The sequence below is a fragment of the Salmo trutta genome, chromosome 6, assembly GCF_901001165.1.
Source record: "Salmo trutta chromosome 6, fSalTru1.1, whole genome shotgun sequence".
NCBI lineage: Eukaryota > Metazoa > Chordata > Actinopteri > Salmoniformes > Salmonidae > Salmo > Salmo trutta.
Window position 1 is genome coordinate 22,390,455 of NC_042962.1, and position 17,774 is coordinate 22,408,228.

Below are 17,774 nucleotides of genomic sequence, written 5' to 3' on the forward strand. Positions count from 1 at the left end.
ATTTTTGAAGGCCAGTTTCCTGGACTACAAATCCTTCACAGGTGGCTTAATTTGAGTCTGGGGAAAAGGTTGGTTAGAGAGACTGACTGTTTATCGGTCTCACCTACTGCCTTCCCGGTCTGCACGACACTCCGACTGGTGGTGATCACAGCTGCTCCAATTTTCTTCCCCCGTTCGCTGTTCTGCACCGAGCTGAAATTCAGCGAGAGAAAAGAAAAAATTCAGTCACGACCATGTTGCACCCAGAAATAAACCCTGGGTAGCAGTGACACATTTCTCAACTAAAATGTTGCTACAGCCTGTTATAGTACTGAATAACTCTGCGGAAGTAGAGAGAGTGTTACTGTCACCGGTGGTCGAATCTAAATATCCAAACCAAGCCAACCTGAGACTAGAGCAGCAGAGAGTCCACTTCTTGTCCTGGGTACATTTCACAACATACACACAAATAAATCCAGCCTGGCAGTCTCTTTTTAAAAATCACCCAGATGTCAACACACACATTACAGTCCCAAGAGGGTCAGTAGTCCTGGTCAAATGATTGGATAGATATAAGCGTTCTCTTCTTACTAACCTCGGTGACAAGAGGATAGATAGCATTACTGCAATATCTAGCTTCACCTTGCCTTCTGATTGGCTAGGTAGAAGTTTTTCGCTAGATTGCTTAGACCTATCCAATCCTCTCAGATCTAGGGACTAGGGGTCTATTTAGAATTCAGCTGTGGTGTCCCGTGACTCCGGCATCAACATCAGTGCCCTTTGTGACCCACCCAGAGCCCCTCCCTACCTGGCACCTCTTATGGTTGGCACTAGCACCAAGGGACTCCTACACTACATACTGTACAGGATACAGTCACAGTACACTGCGTACAGAATACAGTCACAGTACACTGCGTACAGAATACAGTCACAGTACACTGCGTACAGAATACAGTCACAGTACACTGCGTACAGGATACAGTCACAGTACACTACCTACAGGATACAGTCACAGTACACTACCTACAGGATACAGTCACAGTACACTACCTACAGGATACAGTCCCAGTACACTACCTACAGGATACAGTCCCAGTACACTACCTACAGGATACAGTCCCAGTACACTACATACAGGATACAGTCCCAGTACACTACATACAGGATACAGTCCCAGTACACTACATACAGGATACAGTCACAGTACACTACCTACAGGATACAGTCACAGTACACTACCTACAGGATACAGTCACAGTACACTACCTACAGGATACAGTCACAGTACACTACCTACAGGATACAGTCACAGTACACTACATACAGGATACAGTCACAGTACAGCTGCAGAGAATGGACTTCTGTACTGAAGCCTTGTTCACACTGCAGGCCTTAATGCTCAAATCAGTTTGGTTTTTCAAATCCGTTTTGGAATACAAGTGACCGGTGTTCCCTCTAAGCTGCACGCATGCGCGGCCGCGCAGAACAAATGCTCCTGACGAACAGCTGTTGTGCTGACGTTGCTTCCAGAGGCAGTTTGGCACTCGGTAGTGAGAGTGTTGCAACCAAGGACCACTTAACAATAACAGCACTTACAGTTGACCGGTGCAGCTCCAGCAGGGCAGACATTTGACTTACTGACTTGTTGGAAAGGTGGCATCCTATGTCGGTGCCACGTTGAAAGTCACTGAGCTCTTCAGTAAGGCCATTCTACTGCCTATGTTTCTTGTTTCTCTGTGGAGATTGCATGGCTGTGTGCACGATTTTATACACCCGTCAGCAACGGGTGTGGCTGAAATAGCCGAATCCACTAACTTGAAGGGGTGTCCACATACTTTTGTATATATAGTGTATCTGTGTGTGTATGTGAGTGCATGTGCTTGCGTAGTCCACCATGTAGGGAACAGGGTGGCATTTGGGAGACACCCTATCTCTGTCCCAGTCTCTGCAGCACCACAGACTGTGAACGTCAGTGACAAACCACAGCCTTGTGGCTGTTGCACACGGGACAGGACACCAGACCCCATTCACCTCTCTCATAGCCTCCAGTGGTGGTTGCTAGGAGCCTGGGCGACAGAGTGACACCAATCCAGTGTCAGAGCTCGGACACCGGCCCGACCACACAGACAGGCCCAACCCTCACTGCCTGACCCAAATAAACAGCCATGTAGGTCCAGCCCGGCCCGCTCACAATAAAACAGATCCCCCTTTATGTCCCAAATGGCACCCTATTCCCTACATAGCCCTATGGCCCCTGGTCAAAAGTACTGCACTGTATAGGGAATAGGGTGCCATTTGAGACGCAACCGTCTGTTGGCACGGCGATGGTCGGCAGCCAGCCATGGACCCCGCTCTGCTTGCTGCAGGGCCGGCGCAAAGTCATGCAGTCACGTGGCTTTGTTTTCAAAAGCACATCTCTGTCTCTCTATGAGTGGAGCGCTCGTTGTTGGCAACAAGAGGTAACGACAGATGAATAGGAGAGCTGTGATGAACCTAACAGTATAATACAGACACAATATTCACCACGCTCTCTCACCAGGACGTCAAGCAGATTTGTTTTCTCTTTTTCAGAGAGAGAGTGTAAAATAGAGAGGGGGATGAGGAAAGAAGCCAGCTAGGACCTGGTTAGGACAAAGACTGGTCATTGTGTGAGGTGAGACTGAGTGACAGGACCAAGAGGAAAGAAAATAACTCTGTTTCTCCCGCTCTTTGTTGACCACCCTTCTAGCCTGCCCAAAGACCTGAATACAAAGCCCTTACACCCCTACCAACCCCCACTAGACACCATGTTTATTGATGCAGGGAGAGAGGAAAGAGGGTGAGAGAGGGAAAGACGGAGAGAAAGAGAGTTCCACTGTCATTGAGTGATGAGGGAAACAAGCTGGCTGACTGGTGGACAGGGTCTGGACTGGGGGGCCCTGATGACTGACGGCTCCACTGACCAATTAGGGCACACGAAAATTCACTATGGGATGAGATGTTTCGAAACAGAATGAAATGGGATGGTACTATAAGAACTGTTAAAAATGTTTTGGAACGTTTTGCCGTACTGAACAGTACCCTCTGTTTTATTTTGTCCATCTGTCAGTGACGAGAGGGAAGCTTCACAAATGTCATTAAACACCTGACTCTTTCACATAAGACAGTCACAGTGGGGGGGGGGGGAAGTAGAGTCACACACACACACACACACACACACACACACACACAGAGAGAGAGACAGATCGTGAGACATGCTGAATACCACAGTGTTCCTGTGTAGAAAGGAACCCAGGCTACTCTTATACAAAGTGAATGAAGCAGGAAATGAGTTTCATTTATTCCTTAAGAGCTTACATGGCCAACTGCCAAATTCCCTGTCCGACGGGTGAGTCCCATATTCCCTACATAGCGCACGCCTAGGGGCCTGGTTAAAAGTAGTGCACTTTATAGGGAATATGGAGCCATCTGGGACGCAAGCCTGTGACTCTACATCCAGCCTGCTATATCCAGAGATTACTATGCAGGGGGTGTAACAGCCATACTCCCCTTCAGCACCTTGACTACATGCCAAATGGCACGCTATTCCCTATATAGTGCCCTACTTTTGACCAGAGTCCTATGGAAAATTCACCGTACAAAAGGCATGCTTTTCCATTATTTTGGAAAGTTGGCCTATATATGCAACCGCTTCATTGTGTGAGTTACACTATCAAATCAAACTTTATTTGTCACATGCGTGGAATACAACAGGTGTGGACCTTACGGTGAAATGTGTACACAGCCGGGACCACAGAGAACCTAATACATAAACGTGTTGCATTTTAACTGAGCTGATACTCATCGTTACGAAGCTTCTGTAACGTACATCAAATATAAATCTATGCAGTTCACTTAGTTCTGACCAGGAGAGTTTCTGGAAGTAATTTTCTGCTCTGAGAGTTTGTCACTCTCGCTCTACCGCTCAGAGGAGTTCAGGAGGACTTTCAACAGCGCCCCAGTCTGTTTGTTTGTTTGCCATTACGTCAGAGTTCACAGGGGTCGTGCATGTCGCTGAATAGCGGAAGGGAAAGAGAGAGAACCCATATAGTACCAGCAAGTAGATCTCCCCATGTTCTCACCATAAAGCTATCAATAGAGAAGTTCCGGATGAAGACACGTAGCCGGTGTCCCAAATGGCATCCTATTCCTTATGTGCACTATTTAGGGAGTAGGGTGCCACTTGGGAGGAATATGGAATGTAACCTTAGAGGCAGGGTTGGCGATAAGGACCTGGGACAGTCAGCGTACGGAGGGATCACATTTCCTCTGCACTTTCTGTAACGTAACCCCCGAAGACAGCCAGCAAGGGTTTTTGAGAATGAACCTCTCTCATCATTAATGTAGAGTTAAATAAGATACCTGGTGTCTTTCTTTATTACCATCACAAGCAGGGAACAGCAATTAGTAGCTTAGTACTCTATGAAATAGTGTGACTGCAGTGAAACATAGCAACTTGTGCCTTCAGAAAGTATTAATACCCCTCGACTTCCACATTTTGTTGTGTTATAGCCTGAATTCAAAATGGATGACATTAATTTTTTTTCTTATCAATCTACACACAATACCCCATAATGACAAATTGAAAACATGTTTTTAGACATTTTTTATAAAATGTATTGCAAATGAAATACAGAAATATCAAATTCACATAAATATTCACACCCGAGTCAATACTTTGTAAAAGCACCTTTGGCAGCGATTACAGCTGTGAGTCTTTCTGGGTTTCTAAGAGCTTTGAACACCTGGATTGTGCAACATTTGCCCATTATTATTTTCAAAATTCTTCAAGCTCTGTCAAATTGGTTGTTAATCATTGCTAGACAACCATTTCAGGTCTTGCCATAGAGTTTTAAGTAGATTTAAGTAAAAAGTGTAACTCGGCCACTCAGCAACATTCACTGTCCTCTTGGTAAGCAACTCCAGTGTAGATTTGGCCTTGTGATTTAGGTTACTGTCCTGCTGAAAGGTGAATTAATTTCCCCAGGGTCTGGTGGAAAGCAAACTGAACCAGGTTTTCCTCTAGGATTTTGCCTGTGCTTAGTTCCATTCTATCTATTTTTTTTATTCTGCAAAACTCACCAGTCTTTAACGATTACAAGCATACCCATAACATGATGCAGCCATCAGTATGCTTGAAAATATGGAGTGTGGTACTTGGTAATGTGTTGTATTGGATTTGCAACAACGTACACTGCATTCGGAAAGTATTCAGACCTCTTTACTTTTTCCACATTTTCTTGCGTTACAACCTTATTCTAAAATGGATTTTAAAAAAAAGTTCCCCTCAATCTACACACAATACCCTATAATGAGAAAGCAAAAACCGGTTTTTAGAAAGTTAAGCAAATTAATAAAAAAAGCTGAAATATCTCATAAGCATTCAGACCCTTTACCCAGTACTTGTTGAAGCACCTTTAGCAGCGATTAGAGGCTGGAGTCTTCTTAGGTATGACGCTACAAGCTTTGCACACCTGTATTTGGGGAGTTTCTTACATTCTTCTTTGCAGATCCTCAAATGCTCTGTCAGGTTGGATGGGAAGCATTGCTGCACAGCTATTTTTAGGTCTCTCTAGAGATGTTCGATCGGGTTCAAGTCCGGGCTCTGGCTGGGCCACAAGGACATTCAGAGACTTGTCCCAAAGCCACTCCTGCATGGTCTTGGCTGTGTGCTTAGGGTCGTTGTCCTGTTGGAAGGGTTTTATCAAGGCTCTCTCTGTACTTTGCGCCGTTAATCTTTCCCTCGATCCTGACTAGTCTCCCAGTCCCTGCCACTGAAAAACATCCCCACAGCATGATGCTGCCACCCCCATGCTTCACTGTAGGGATGGTGCCAGGTTTCCTTCAGACGTGACGCTTGGCATTCAGGCCAAATAGTTCAAACTTGGTTTCATCAGACCAGAGAATTTTGTTTCTCATGGGCAGAGTCCTTTAGGTGCCTTTTGGCAAACTCCAATTTCCGTCTGGACACTACCATAAAGGCCTGATTGGTGGAGTGCTGCAGACATGGTTGTCTTTCTGGAAGTTCTCCCAGCTCCACAGGGTTCTTATTCACCTCCCTAAACAAAGCCCTTCTCCCCCGATTGCTCAGTTACTTGGTGGTTTCAAACTTCTTCCATTTAAGAATGATGGAGGCCACTGTGTTCTTGGGGACCTTCAATGCTGCAGAAACGTTTTGGTACCCTTCTCCAGATCTGTGCCTCGACACAATCCTGTCTCGGAGCTCTACGGACAATTCCTTTGACCTCATGGCTTGGTTTTTCCTCTGACATGCACTGTCAACTGTGGGACCTTATATAGACAGGTGTGTGCCTTTCCAAATCATGACCAATCAATTGAATTTACCACAGGTGGACTCCAATCAAGTTGTAAAAACAACTCAAGGATGATCAATGGAAACAGGATGTACCTGAGCTCAATTTCGAGTCTCATAGCAAAGGGTCTGAACATTTATGTAAATATGGTATTTCTGCTTTTTATTGAATTGCTAGGCCTCCAAAGTGGCACAGCGGTCTAAGGCACTGCATCGCCGTGCTAGAGGAGTCACTACAGACCCAGATTCGATCCCAGGCTGTGTCGCAGCCGGCCGCAACCGGGAGACCTGTGAGGCGGTGCACAATTGGTTCAGCGTTGTCCGTGTTAGGGGAAGGTTTGGCCGGCCAGGATGTCCTTGTCCCATCGTGCTCTAGTGGCTCCTTGTGGCGAGACGGGCGCATGCATGCTGACTTTGGTCGGCAGCTGGACGGTGTTTCATCCGACACACTGGTGTGGTTGGTTTCCGGGGTAAGCGAGCAGCGAGAAGCAGTGCGGCTTGGTAGGGTCGTGTTCCGGAGAACGCATGGCTTCGCCTCTCCCGAGTCTGTATAGGAGTTGCAGTGATGGGGCAAGACTAACTACCAATTGGATATCACAAAATTGGGGAGAAAAAAGGGGTAAAACTACAACAAAGAAATGTAAAAAATGTAAAAAGTGAATTGCCTAGCCAAATTTTTAGCAGTATTGCTTTAGTGCCTTGTTGCAAACAGGATACCTGTTTTGGAATATTTTTATTCTGTACAGGCTTCCTTCTTTTGACTCTGTCAATTAGGTTAGTATTGTAGAGTAACTACAATATTGTTGGCCGTACCTCAGTTTTAAATGGCTGTGACAGGAGAAAGCTGTTTTAAAGTCACCACTTGTCTCATGGTGAAATTCCTGAGCGGTTTCCTTCCTCTCCGGTAACTGAGTTAGGAAGGACGTCTGTATCTTTGCAGTGACTGGGTGTATTGATACACCATTCAAAGTGTTATGAATAACTTCACCATGCTCAAAGGGATTTTCAATGTCTGCTTTTTAAAAATGTTTTATAATCTACACAATAGGTGTCCTTCTTTGTGAGGCATTGGAAAACCTCCCTGGTCTTTCTGGTTGAATCTGTGTTTTAAAATCACTGCTTGACTGAGGGACCTTACAGATAATTGTATGTGTGGGTACAGAGATGAGGTAGTCATTCAAATATTATGTTTAAACACTATTATTGCACCCAGAGTGAGTCCGTGCAACTTAATATGTCACTTGTTAAACACATTTTTACTTCTTATTTAGGCTTCCCATAATAAAGGTGCAGAATACTTAAGACTGATGACATTTCAGCTTTTTATTAACTTGTAAAAATTTCTAAAAACATAATTCCAATTTGACATTATGGGGTATTGTGTGTAGGCCAGTGACACACAAACTCAATTTAATCCATTTTAAATTCAGGCTGTAACACAACAAAATGTGGAAAAATGCAAGAGGTATGAATACTTTCTGAAGGCACTAGGTTATATAATTATAATTATTACATAACTACAGACAATGACTAAGGAGTTAAGAATATGGAGGAAGGGAGGGCGATATGCACATCCTAAACTTGAGACTACTGGTGCTGGGTAAAAAAATAATCATACAGACTGAGTAGAAATGTTGTATATTTGGGTGCAGGAATGAATCACCGGGAAGCAGCAAGATACCATGTTTGGGCCTCTCGTTCCTTTATCCCAGTTTAGACTATGGCCAATACATAAGGAATGACCCCATAGTGTCATCTTGGAGCCTTCCAACTTGGTTTGGGATTCATTTCCCCACTTTGCTCAGAATAGAAGTTATACCAAGATGGTATTTTGAGTCTATTAACCTCAAAACGGGAAAAATATACAATTTTACTGCAGGTGTTCTGCTGTAAACTAAGGGCAAACATATTCAAAGTTACCTATAACATTGGTTTTCATCCATTTACCCTGATTTCTACCTGTTGGTCCTCAATAATACAACTTCACTCAAACTCTCAGCCTCAAAGACTTGACTTGGATTTGCATGTCTTGGCAAAAAATAGATTCTCTATCACATAACTGACTTGCCTAGTTAATTAAAGGTTTAATAAAAAAATAACAATGGGAGATTCTCATTTAGGCAAAAGTCTGTCCTCTCCTCGACTCCTTCCGTCCTCCTCTCCTCCGCGACCCGGAAACAGATAAGTGGTTGAGGAGTGTCAATTCGTTAGTCGGTGAACCGAAGAGTATGCTTCCGTCCTCGATGACCTACTTCGGCCAAGGATGCACAACGGCCTCCTCCTGGCGGCAAGAGCGGGAGTGTTTTGTTAATCAGCCACGCCCTCTTTGAATCAACGGTTGGTACGCACGTTTAAAAACGATAGGATACATTTTCCTTTTATCTATAAAATGTATTGCACAACTAACTTTATTTGTTTGTTTATTATCACTTGACACATTTATTTTGGGATTCCACCCCTGTAAACATTTGCCCAATGGGGGAAGGAGAGTCATTTCATACAAGCGCATTTTTGTTCATGATTACCTTCGACCTTTCCCAAAAGGAGGCGAGGCAGGACGGAGGAGAGAGGACGCAGGAGTTGAGCAAAACCAATTCTAAGTCTCCCTATATGCTGACCCACAGACTAAATTCTACCTGGTACAGAAACCCTTCTAAACTCACCACCGGGGGGCAGTCATCTGTATGTTTTCGTGGTACTGTCATTTAACTGATTTAGAGTAAATACACACGGGATATAGCCTATATTACTGATACTGTATGTATACGGGTAATCAATAGATTTCAATGAAGAATTAAGTACTCACTGTGAGAATCTTAACTTCAGATCAGCAGCACTGTACTGCCCTTGGAATGGATGGCTGACAAAGAAGAAATAACACAAGTCATTTTACATCAGAAGTACATTTTTTGTAAATAACTGAGAAAGTGTAGCAACATCATTTGCAAGACACCGACGATGGCCGATCCAACCACTCCCCTATATATTGCACTACCTTTGATCCTTACGGGCCCTGGTCAAAAGTAGTGCAGGGAATAGGGTGCCATCTTACCCTGGGGTGATCTTGGCCATGGCTGGGTGTTTGTTGCTGAACCACACTCTGTAGTTGTGTGTGATCCTCCAGGCTGAGATGAAGGGCGCGCCCCAGTCCGCTAGCAACTTCTCATTGTCTGGACACACACACACACACGCACACACACACACACAAAAGAGCATTTAGCTGTTGAAATCATCTGAGACAAATGACTAGGAGTAGTATAGTCAAGTTCAGCGATGTGAGCAGGAAGTGATACCACATGGAAATAGTAGTAGGACTAGAGGAAGGTGTTCCCATTCATGAGAAAAAAAACCACATCCCAAGCTATAAGTGTCCTACCTTCTTGTAAGGTAGAGGACAGGAGAGAATGGACGTAAAGTCCAAACTGGGCCCTAATCCATTCGTCCCCTCCCTCCCAGCCTGTCCCGTCCAGAAAGATGTCCTCGCGGTTCTCTGTGACGTGTTTGACCAGGTAGTCGGCGAAACGCAGGTCAGCCGTGGTCAGACCCAGCAGCTTCCTCAACTCTGGGTCTCCGATCTGGATCTTAGCCTCCTCCACCTAGTAGGATGGACACACACACACACACACACACACACACACACACACACACACACACACACACACACACACACACACACACACACACACACACACACACACACACACACACACACACACACACACACACACACACACACACACACACAAACTCAAGATATCTGGGAAAAAGAAGCCAAATCTGGTAGGCAGGATACACGTGGGAGACTTAAACACTCATTATGAAAACAGCATAGAACTACAAAAAAATAGAGAAGGACAAGATCACTATCTGTAACCTAGAATCGGAGAGAACCGGTTAAAAACAGACCGATGTTCTCCTAAGCTCTTCACTAATTCTCCTCTAAGAGTAGCAGACTGTCAGTACACACTTGAGATCACTGGACCTATGGGAGAGAGGGGAGAGGATGGAGAGAGAAGAGATGACGAGAAAGTGATGAGGGAGGGAGGAGAGATGAAGAGAGAGACGGAGGGAGGAGAGACAGAGAGCAGGACTCACGTCAACGATAGCGTCACTCAGATGCCTCTGCTGACGGAAGAGAATGTTGGTTGCCCCAGCGACAAAGCCACGGACCGTCACGTCTGACAGCAGGTGGTGCTGCTGCAAGGCCATGTAGGGCAGGCACAGGTAACCCTGGCAACCACAGGCATAGAGGTTAGAGTGGGTTGGTTCCCTTATTCTTGATCTGGGGCTGTATGTATCAAGCGTCTCAGAGTAGGAGTGCTGATCTAGGATCAGGTCCTCTCTGTCTATGTAATCTTATTCATTGTGATTGAAAAGGAAAAAACTATCCGTCTCTGGTAAGTTGTACTTCCTTTTTGTTTTTAATCTTATGTTAAGTGGACACTGGACAATAAAGGTTTTTGAATTTGAACTGAAGTACCTTGGTGAAGATAGTGATTTGATTAGGATCTCTTTTAGTCCTCATTTGGACTAATCTTCCAAGTGTCCTTAAACATTCAAATACAATTTATAATTCCAAACACATTTTCACATATAACACACTGTTACAAACAGACAATACAATAACATATTGACCTGATAAATACTCAGTCTAAAAATATACATTGATTCTTCATCTACCATAGTCCAGCACAACTTTCCTATGTATTATATTTAAATGGTTTTAAAGTATTGTTTAAATCTATATATTGAAAGGTTTCTGGTTTGCTCAGTTAAATTATTCAATTTCTTTATTGCTCTAAATTGAAATGTTATTTTGCCTATTTCTCTTTTCTGTCTGGATAACACATAGATGGTGGACAATCTGTTCCCAGTATTTAGTGAATGTCTGTCTCTTACCAACTGATTACTGTGGTGAATAGAGTTTGTCTGTTTTAAATGTATATTATAAAATAAAATAAGCATGTTTGTTTCAATTATCTTGCTGATTTGATGACCAACCAAGAGCATTGCGCGTGACTACAACAGAAGAACCATATCTCCACCTTAAAACAATCCTTTCTGCTTTGTTCTGTGCAATCTGCAGTCTCCTAATTTCACTTGCTGATGCATTTCCCCAGACCACAGAACAGTAGTTCACCTGACTCCCAATTAATGCTTGGGTTATTTGCTTAAGAATCTTTCCTGGTAAATATTTAGCTATCCTTCTGATCATGCATGCAGTTTTAATATATCTATTTTTTTTTTTACATAGATTATATATTTGAGACAACCATGATAGGCAGTTGTCTAGCTGCACTCCAAGTAATTTGGTTTCTGCCACTTCCTCAATTTGTAATTGTATCCCATGCAGTGTTGGCCTTTTCCTAGTGGAACAGTCCAACATAACTTGGTGAGAGGCTGGTCTAATCATAGTGTTGCCGCTTCACACATGACCCTGGAGGCAGTGGTTCGATCCCCTCGTTCCACCACTCCCTTTCTGTGTTTTATTCCTCTCATCCAGCTCCCCATCTCATATTCTCATCCATCTCCCCATCTCATATTCTCATCCAGCTCCCCATCTCATATTCTCATCCAGCTCCCCATCTCATATTCTCATCCAGCTCCCCATCTCATATTCTCATCCATCTCATATTCTCATCCATCTCCCCATCTCATATTCTGATCCATCTCATATTCTCATCCATCTCCCCATCTCATATTCTCATCCATCTCATATTCTCATCCATCTCCCCATCTCATATTCTGATCCATCTCATATTCTCATCCATCTCCCCATCTCATATTCTCATCCATCTCCCCATCTCATATTCTCATCCATCTCATATTCTCATCCATCTCCCCATCTCATATTCTCATCCATCTCATATTCTCATCCAGCTCCCCATCTCATATTCTCATCCAGCTCCCCATCTCATATTCTCATCCAGCTCCCCATCTCATATTCTCATCCATCTCCCCATCTCATATTCTCATCCAGCTCCCCATCTCATATTCTCATCCAGCTCCCCATCTCATATTCTCATCCAGCTCCCCATCTCATATTCTCATCCATCTCCCCATCTCATATTCTCATCCATCTCCCCATCTCATATTCTCATCCAGCTCCCCATCTCATATTCTCATCCATCTCCCCATCTCATATTCTCATCCATCTCCCCATCTCATATTCTCATCCATCTCCCCATCTCATATTCTCATCCAGCTCCCCATCTCATATTCTCATCCATCTCCCCATCTCATATTCTCATCCAGCTCCCATCTCATATTCTCATCCAGCTCCCCATCTCATATTCTCATCCATCTCCCCATCTCATATTCTCATCCAGCTCCCCATCTCATATTCTCATCCAGCTCCCCATCTCATATTCTCATCCAGCTCCCCATCTCATATTCTCATCCATCTCCCCATCTCATATTCTCATCCAGCTCCCCATCTCATATTCTCATCCAGCTCCCCATCTCATATTCTCATCCATCTCCCCATCTCATATTCTCATCCATCTCCCCATCTCATATTCTCATCCAGCTCCCCATCTCATATTCTCATCCATCTCCCCATCTCATATTCTCATCCAGCTCCCCATCTCATATTCTCATCCAGCTCCCCATCTCATATTCTCATCCAGCTCCCCATCTCATATTCTCATCCAGCTCCCCATCTCATATTCTCATCCAGCTCCCATCTCATATTCTCATCCAGCTCCCCATCTCATATTCTCATCCAGCTCCCCATCTCATATTCTCATCCATCTCCCCATCTCATATTCTCATCCAGCTCCCCATCTCATATTCTCATCCAGCTCCCCATCTCATATTCTCATCCATCTCCCCATCTCATATTCTCATCCATCTCCCCCATCTCATATTCTCATCCATCTCATCCATCTCATATTCTCATCCATCTCCCCATCTCATATTCTCATCCAGCTCCCCATCTCATATTCTCATCCAGCTCCCCATCTCATATTCTCATCCATCTCCCCATCTCATATTCTCATCCATCTCATATTCTCATCCAGCTCCCCATCTCATATTCTCATCCATCTCCCATCTCATATTCTCATCCATCTCCCCATCTCATATTCCTCATCCAGCTCCCCATCTCATATTCTCATCCAGCTCCCCATCTCATATTCTCATCCAGCTCCCCATCTCATATTCTCATCCAGCTCCCCATCTCATATTCTCATCCATCTCCCCATCTCATATTCTCATCCAGCTCCCCATCTCATATTCTCATCCATCTCCCCATCTCATATTCTCATCCAGCTCCCCATCTCATATTCTCATCCAGCTCCCCATCTCATATTCTCATCCATCTCCCCATCTCATATTCTCATCCAGCTCCCCATCTCATATTCTCATCCATCTCCCCATCTCATATTCTGATCCATCTCATATTCTCATCCATCTCCCCATCTCATATTCTCATCCCATCTCATATTCTCATCCATCTCCCCATCTCATATTCTGATCCATCTCCCCATCTCATATTCTCATCCATCTCATATTCTCATCCATCTCCCCATCTCATATTCTCATCCCATCTCATATTCTCATCCATCTCCCCATCTCATATTCTGATCCATCTCCCCATCTCATATTCTCATCCATCTCATATTCTCATCCATCTCCCCATCTCATATTCTCATCCATCTCATATTCTCATCCATCTCCCCATCTCATATTCTGATCCATCTCATATTCTCATCCATCTCCCCATCTCATATTCTCATCCATCTCATATTCTCATCCATCTCCCCATCTCATATTCTCATCCAGCTCCCCATCTCATATTCTCATCCAGCTCCCCATCTCATATTCTCATCCATCTCATCCATCTCATATTCTCATCCTTCTCCCCATCTCATATTCTCATCCAGCTCCCCATCTCATATTCTCATCCATCTCATATTCTCATCCAGCTCCCCATGTCACATTCTCATCCAGCTCCCCATCTCATATTCTCATCCATCTCCCCATCTCATATTCTCATCCCATCTCATATTCTCATCCATCTCCCCATCTCATATTCTCATCCAGCTCCCCATCTCATATTCTCATCCATCTCCCCATCTCATATTCTCATCCAGCTCCCCATCTCATATTCTCATCCATCTCCCCATCTCATATTCTCATCCAGCTCCCCATCTCATATTCTCATCCAGCTCCCCATCTCATATTCTCATCCAGCTCCCCATCTCATATTCTCATCCATCGATCAATAAAGAGTCAAAATACCCCCCCAAAACATACCTTGGTGAAGATGGCAAGTGGCAGTCCGTACTGGTCCTCCTCCAGGCCTGACACTAGGCCCTGAGTGACAGCCACCTGCCCCCCTTGCCCTGCTGACTGGCCCTGGGGCTGAACTGTGATGGGGACACCTGGCTCTGGGTCAAACGTCTCTGGGTGCTCCACCCCCAAACCTAAACCCCCTGTCTCAGAGTCTTTTGGAACGTCCTCCAGCACGCTAGGGTCCAGTGTCTCCCAGTCGCTCTCTGACGAGTCTGGGGAGGTACGGGAGGGGGGCTTGAGGTTTGTGCGAGCCCCAGCTGGGGTGGAGGTGTCTGGGGGTGAGGCTGTCCGCTGCGAGGCCTCCGTGGAGGTGGTGGTAGTCTGGTCCTCACCGAAACCCTCCTCCCCTACCAGCTCCAGGGTAGCGTTGGTGATGTCAGTGACAGAGACAGACACAAACTCCTCAGCCCCCGACACACACTCCAGCAGGCTGATGTCCTCTGAGACACTGCTCTTGGGCTGGTAGTGGGACGAGTCGGCCAGGCCGTGCTCTATCATACCTAGAGGAACGAACACGCAAGATGAGGTTTGACCTTTGAACCCCCATGACGAAGAAGAAACAAACACTCCAGAGGAAAAACTAAAGGGGCCTGAGTAAAATATGTAGAGTCATAATGATAGGACCTCTATGCTGGTGCTCACCTGGGAACAGTGACAGAACAGTCATCAGAGCTTCTACCAGCCTGTTGACTGGAGATACGTAGAACAGCACCTGCAAGAGGAAACACACACACACAGTAAGGCCATGTAGTCTGACTACAAACCCCTAGAGGGAGTTACGCCGGTAATGTCTTGTGGTATGATGATGATTACTGACGAGGTGCCACCTTGCTATGAAGTCACTGTGTGGTGGCATTGATGATATGCTGTCATGTTGTTGATGACTCACATGCCCAAAGTAATTGCCCATTGTGGTGATAGATGGATAGATATAATTGAAATCCTCACCTTCTTCTCCAGCAGAATCAGTTTGAAGAGAATAAGAACCTAAGTGGGCGAATGAGAGAAGAAGCATGTCAACAGCACCACAACAACTAACTACCAATCTGGGCAGGGTACACTCTGTTCCTTTTATAGGGCACTACTTTTGACCGGGGTGCATAGGGCTCAGTTTGAAGGCACTCTGGTCAAAAGTAGTGCACTACGTAGGGAACAGAATGCCATTTGGTACGCAATCTAGATGTTTGATTGCCTCAAAACACATGAATTTACCTTGTGTCGAAAGTGCAGTATTAAATCTCTTGGCGACATACCTGTCGGGAGAAAATGTGTACATCAAGAATGTGACGTTTGCGTGAAGGAGGACATTTATCATACGTGTGAACCGACGTCCCAAATGGCACCCTATATAGCGTTTTATTTTACCAGAGCTCCATGGGCCCTGGTCAAAAGTAGCGCACTATATAGGGAATAGGGCGCCATTTGGAACGCTTCCCCCACATGTTTTGGGGCATTACTCAATGTCACAAGTCCAACAAAAAAGACCAAAGACATCCTTAAATAGGACAGTCCTCTTTCTGTAAGCTGATCTGAACCCCATAACAATGACACACGTGACTGACACAGTTCTATGGCTAATCTAGGACAGACACCACAGACAGGATCATTCAACAGCAGCCATTTTAGTGAGAGCAGACTGCGAGTCAGAGACTGACATGCGCCACAGCCCTGGTCTGTGTCCCAAAATGGCAGCCTAAATAGGGAATAAGGTGTCATTTGCAATGCACCTCGTGTTGGAGCCAGATAGAAAAGCAGGAACATTTTACCCAGGAACACTTGTGATCCCTCCAGAGCCGTTCCTCTCAGAGAACCGTTCATGTGTTCATACAACTCCTACAGATGGAGGGAGAGAGAGGAGGAGACAGAAAGAGAGAGACAGAAAGAGAGAGACAAAACGAGAGAGAGAGAAAAGTTAAGACAAGGTTCTAAGTTCAATGTTTCATAAACACAAAAGGTCACAAATCAAAGAAGAAAGTGATTCAAGCCTCTGAAAACACTCACTTTCAATATGGATATCTGTGAAAAGTCTTTCTCCTCAAAGTAGGCATGTGTGATGAGCTGTAGTTTAGCTTGGAGAAGACCGTACAGAGGCTGGGGAGGAAGAGGAGAGAAACACTCATCGGTGAGTGAGGGCAGTCAGCCCAGCCTAGTGGGTGGTGATTAGCATCTGTCAGTTTGGTTATGTGAGGAAGCGAACCAACTTCTCTTCGTCCTGACCAGAAATAGCCTGCAAGCCCCCCGGCCCGCCACAAGGAGTCGCTAGAGCGCGATGAGACAAGTAAAGCACCTCCGGCCAAACCCTCCCCTAACCCGGACGACGCTGGGCCAATTGTGCACCTCCCTATGGGACCTCCCGATCATGGCCGGTTGTGATACAGCCCGGGATTGAACCCGGGTCTGTAGTGACGCCTCTAGCACTGCATTACCTTAGACTGCTGCGCCACTCGGGAGACCCAGACATCAACATTCTTATCAACAACAATAACCTCCAAGTTACATAAGCTACCTCACTCACTGACTGTTGTCCTGTGTGGATTTACAGTATACACACACTATAAACACAGTTTTGGTGACAAGATTAATATATATTTTTTAATTCTAATGACTTATCCTGGAAAATGATTTAAAAACGGTCTACACAGTCAATGATTCTGGTGTCTCCTCCACCATACCAGCTCTCATTACCCAAGGAAGCGTGCTCTCCCTGCCTTGTCAGCTGTTCCGTAACTGAATTATGGGAGCTGTCCACTGACCCCCAGGGGTCACAGGCTGCGTCCCAAACGGCACCCTATTCCCTATGTAGTGTATTATTATTATTATTTCAAAAAAATAATAATACAAAAAAAAAAAAAAAAAATTGGGAATAGGATGCCATTTGGGACAAAGTCAGAGTGCTCCCGGAGACGTTTTCCCAGAGAGATCCCCAGCCCGACCTCCAGGCCCCAGTCTCAAACCGCCAACACACGTCAGACAAACAGGAGTATCCTGGGGATACTGACAAGGTAAAAATCTGTTGTTCGGTCCCTGAACAAGGTAGTTAACCCACTGTTCCTAGGCCGTCATTGTAAATAAGAATTTGTTCTTAACTGACAAGCCTGGTTAAAAATAAATAAATAAATATATATATTAAAACAGGACCACGAGGCAGACACTCCCATCTCCCCCT

General features: G+C 45.0%; 1 protein-coding gene across 2 annotated transcripts in view; it reads right to left on the minus strand.

Annotated features, from left to right (window-relative positions):
- Window positions 1-17,774, minus strand: part of LOC115195672 (late secretory pathway protein AVL9 homolog) — a 32,713-nt gene that overhangs the window by 2,213 nt on the left and 12,726 nt on the right. Inside the window, exons 5-15 of one of the 2 annotated variants that reach the window (XM_029755780.1) lie at window positions 16,610-16,699; window positions 16,375-16,441; window positions 15,821-15,861; window positions 15,557-15,595; window positions 15,251-15,320; window positions 14,570-15,108; window positions 10,406-10,540; window positions 9,687-9,906; window positions 9,363-9,480; window positions 9,117-9,170; window positions 104-192 (exon numbers count right to left, since the gene is read on the minus strand). In XM_029755780.1, the coding sequence (XP_029611640.1) occupies window positions 104-192; window positions 9,117-9,170; window positions 9,363-9,480; window positions 9,687-9,906; window positions 10,406-10,540; window positions 14,570-15,108; window positions 15,251-15,320; window positions 15,557-15,595; window positions 15,821-15,861; window positions 16,375-16,441; window positions 16,610-16,699 (1,462 nt within the window). Of the gene's footprint in view, window positions 1-103; window positions 193-7,932; window positions 8,592-9,116; window positions 9,171-9,362; window positions 9,481-9,686; window positions 9,907-10,405; window positions 10,541-14,569; window positions 15,109-15,250; window positions 15,321-15,556; window positions 15,596-15,820; window positions 15,862-16,374; window positions 16,442-16,609; window positions 16,700-17,774 lie in introns of those variants that run through there. The other variant, XM_029755781.1, reaches the window with a different exon arrangement.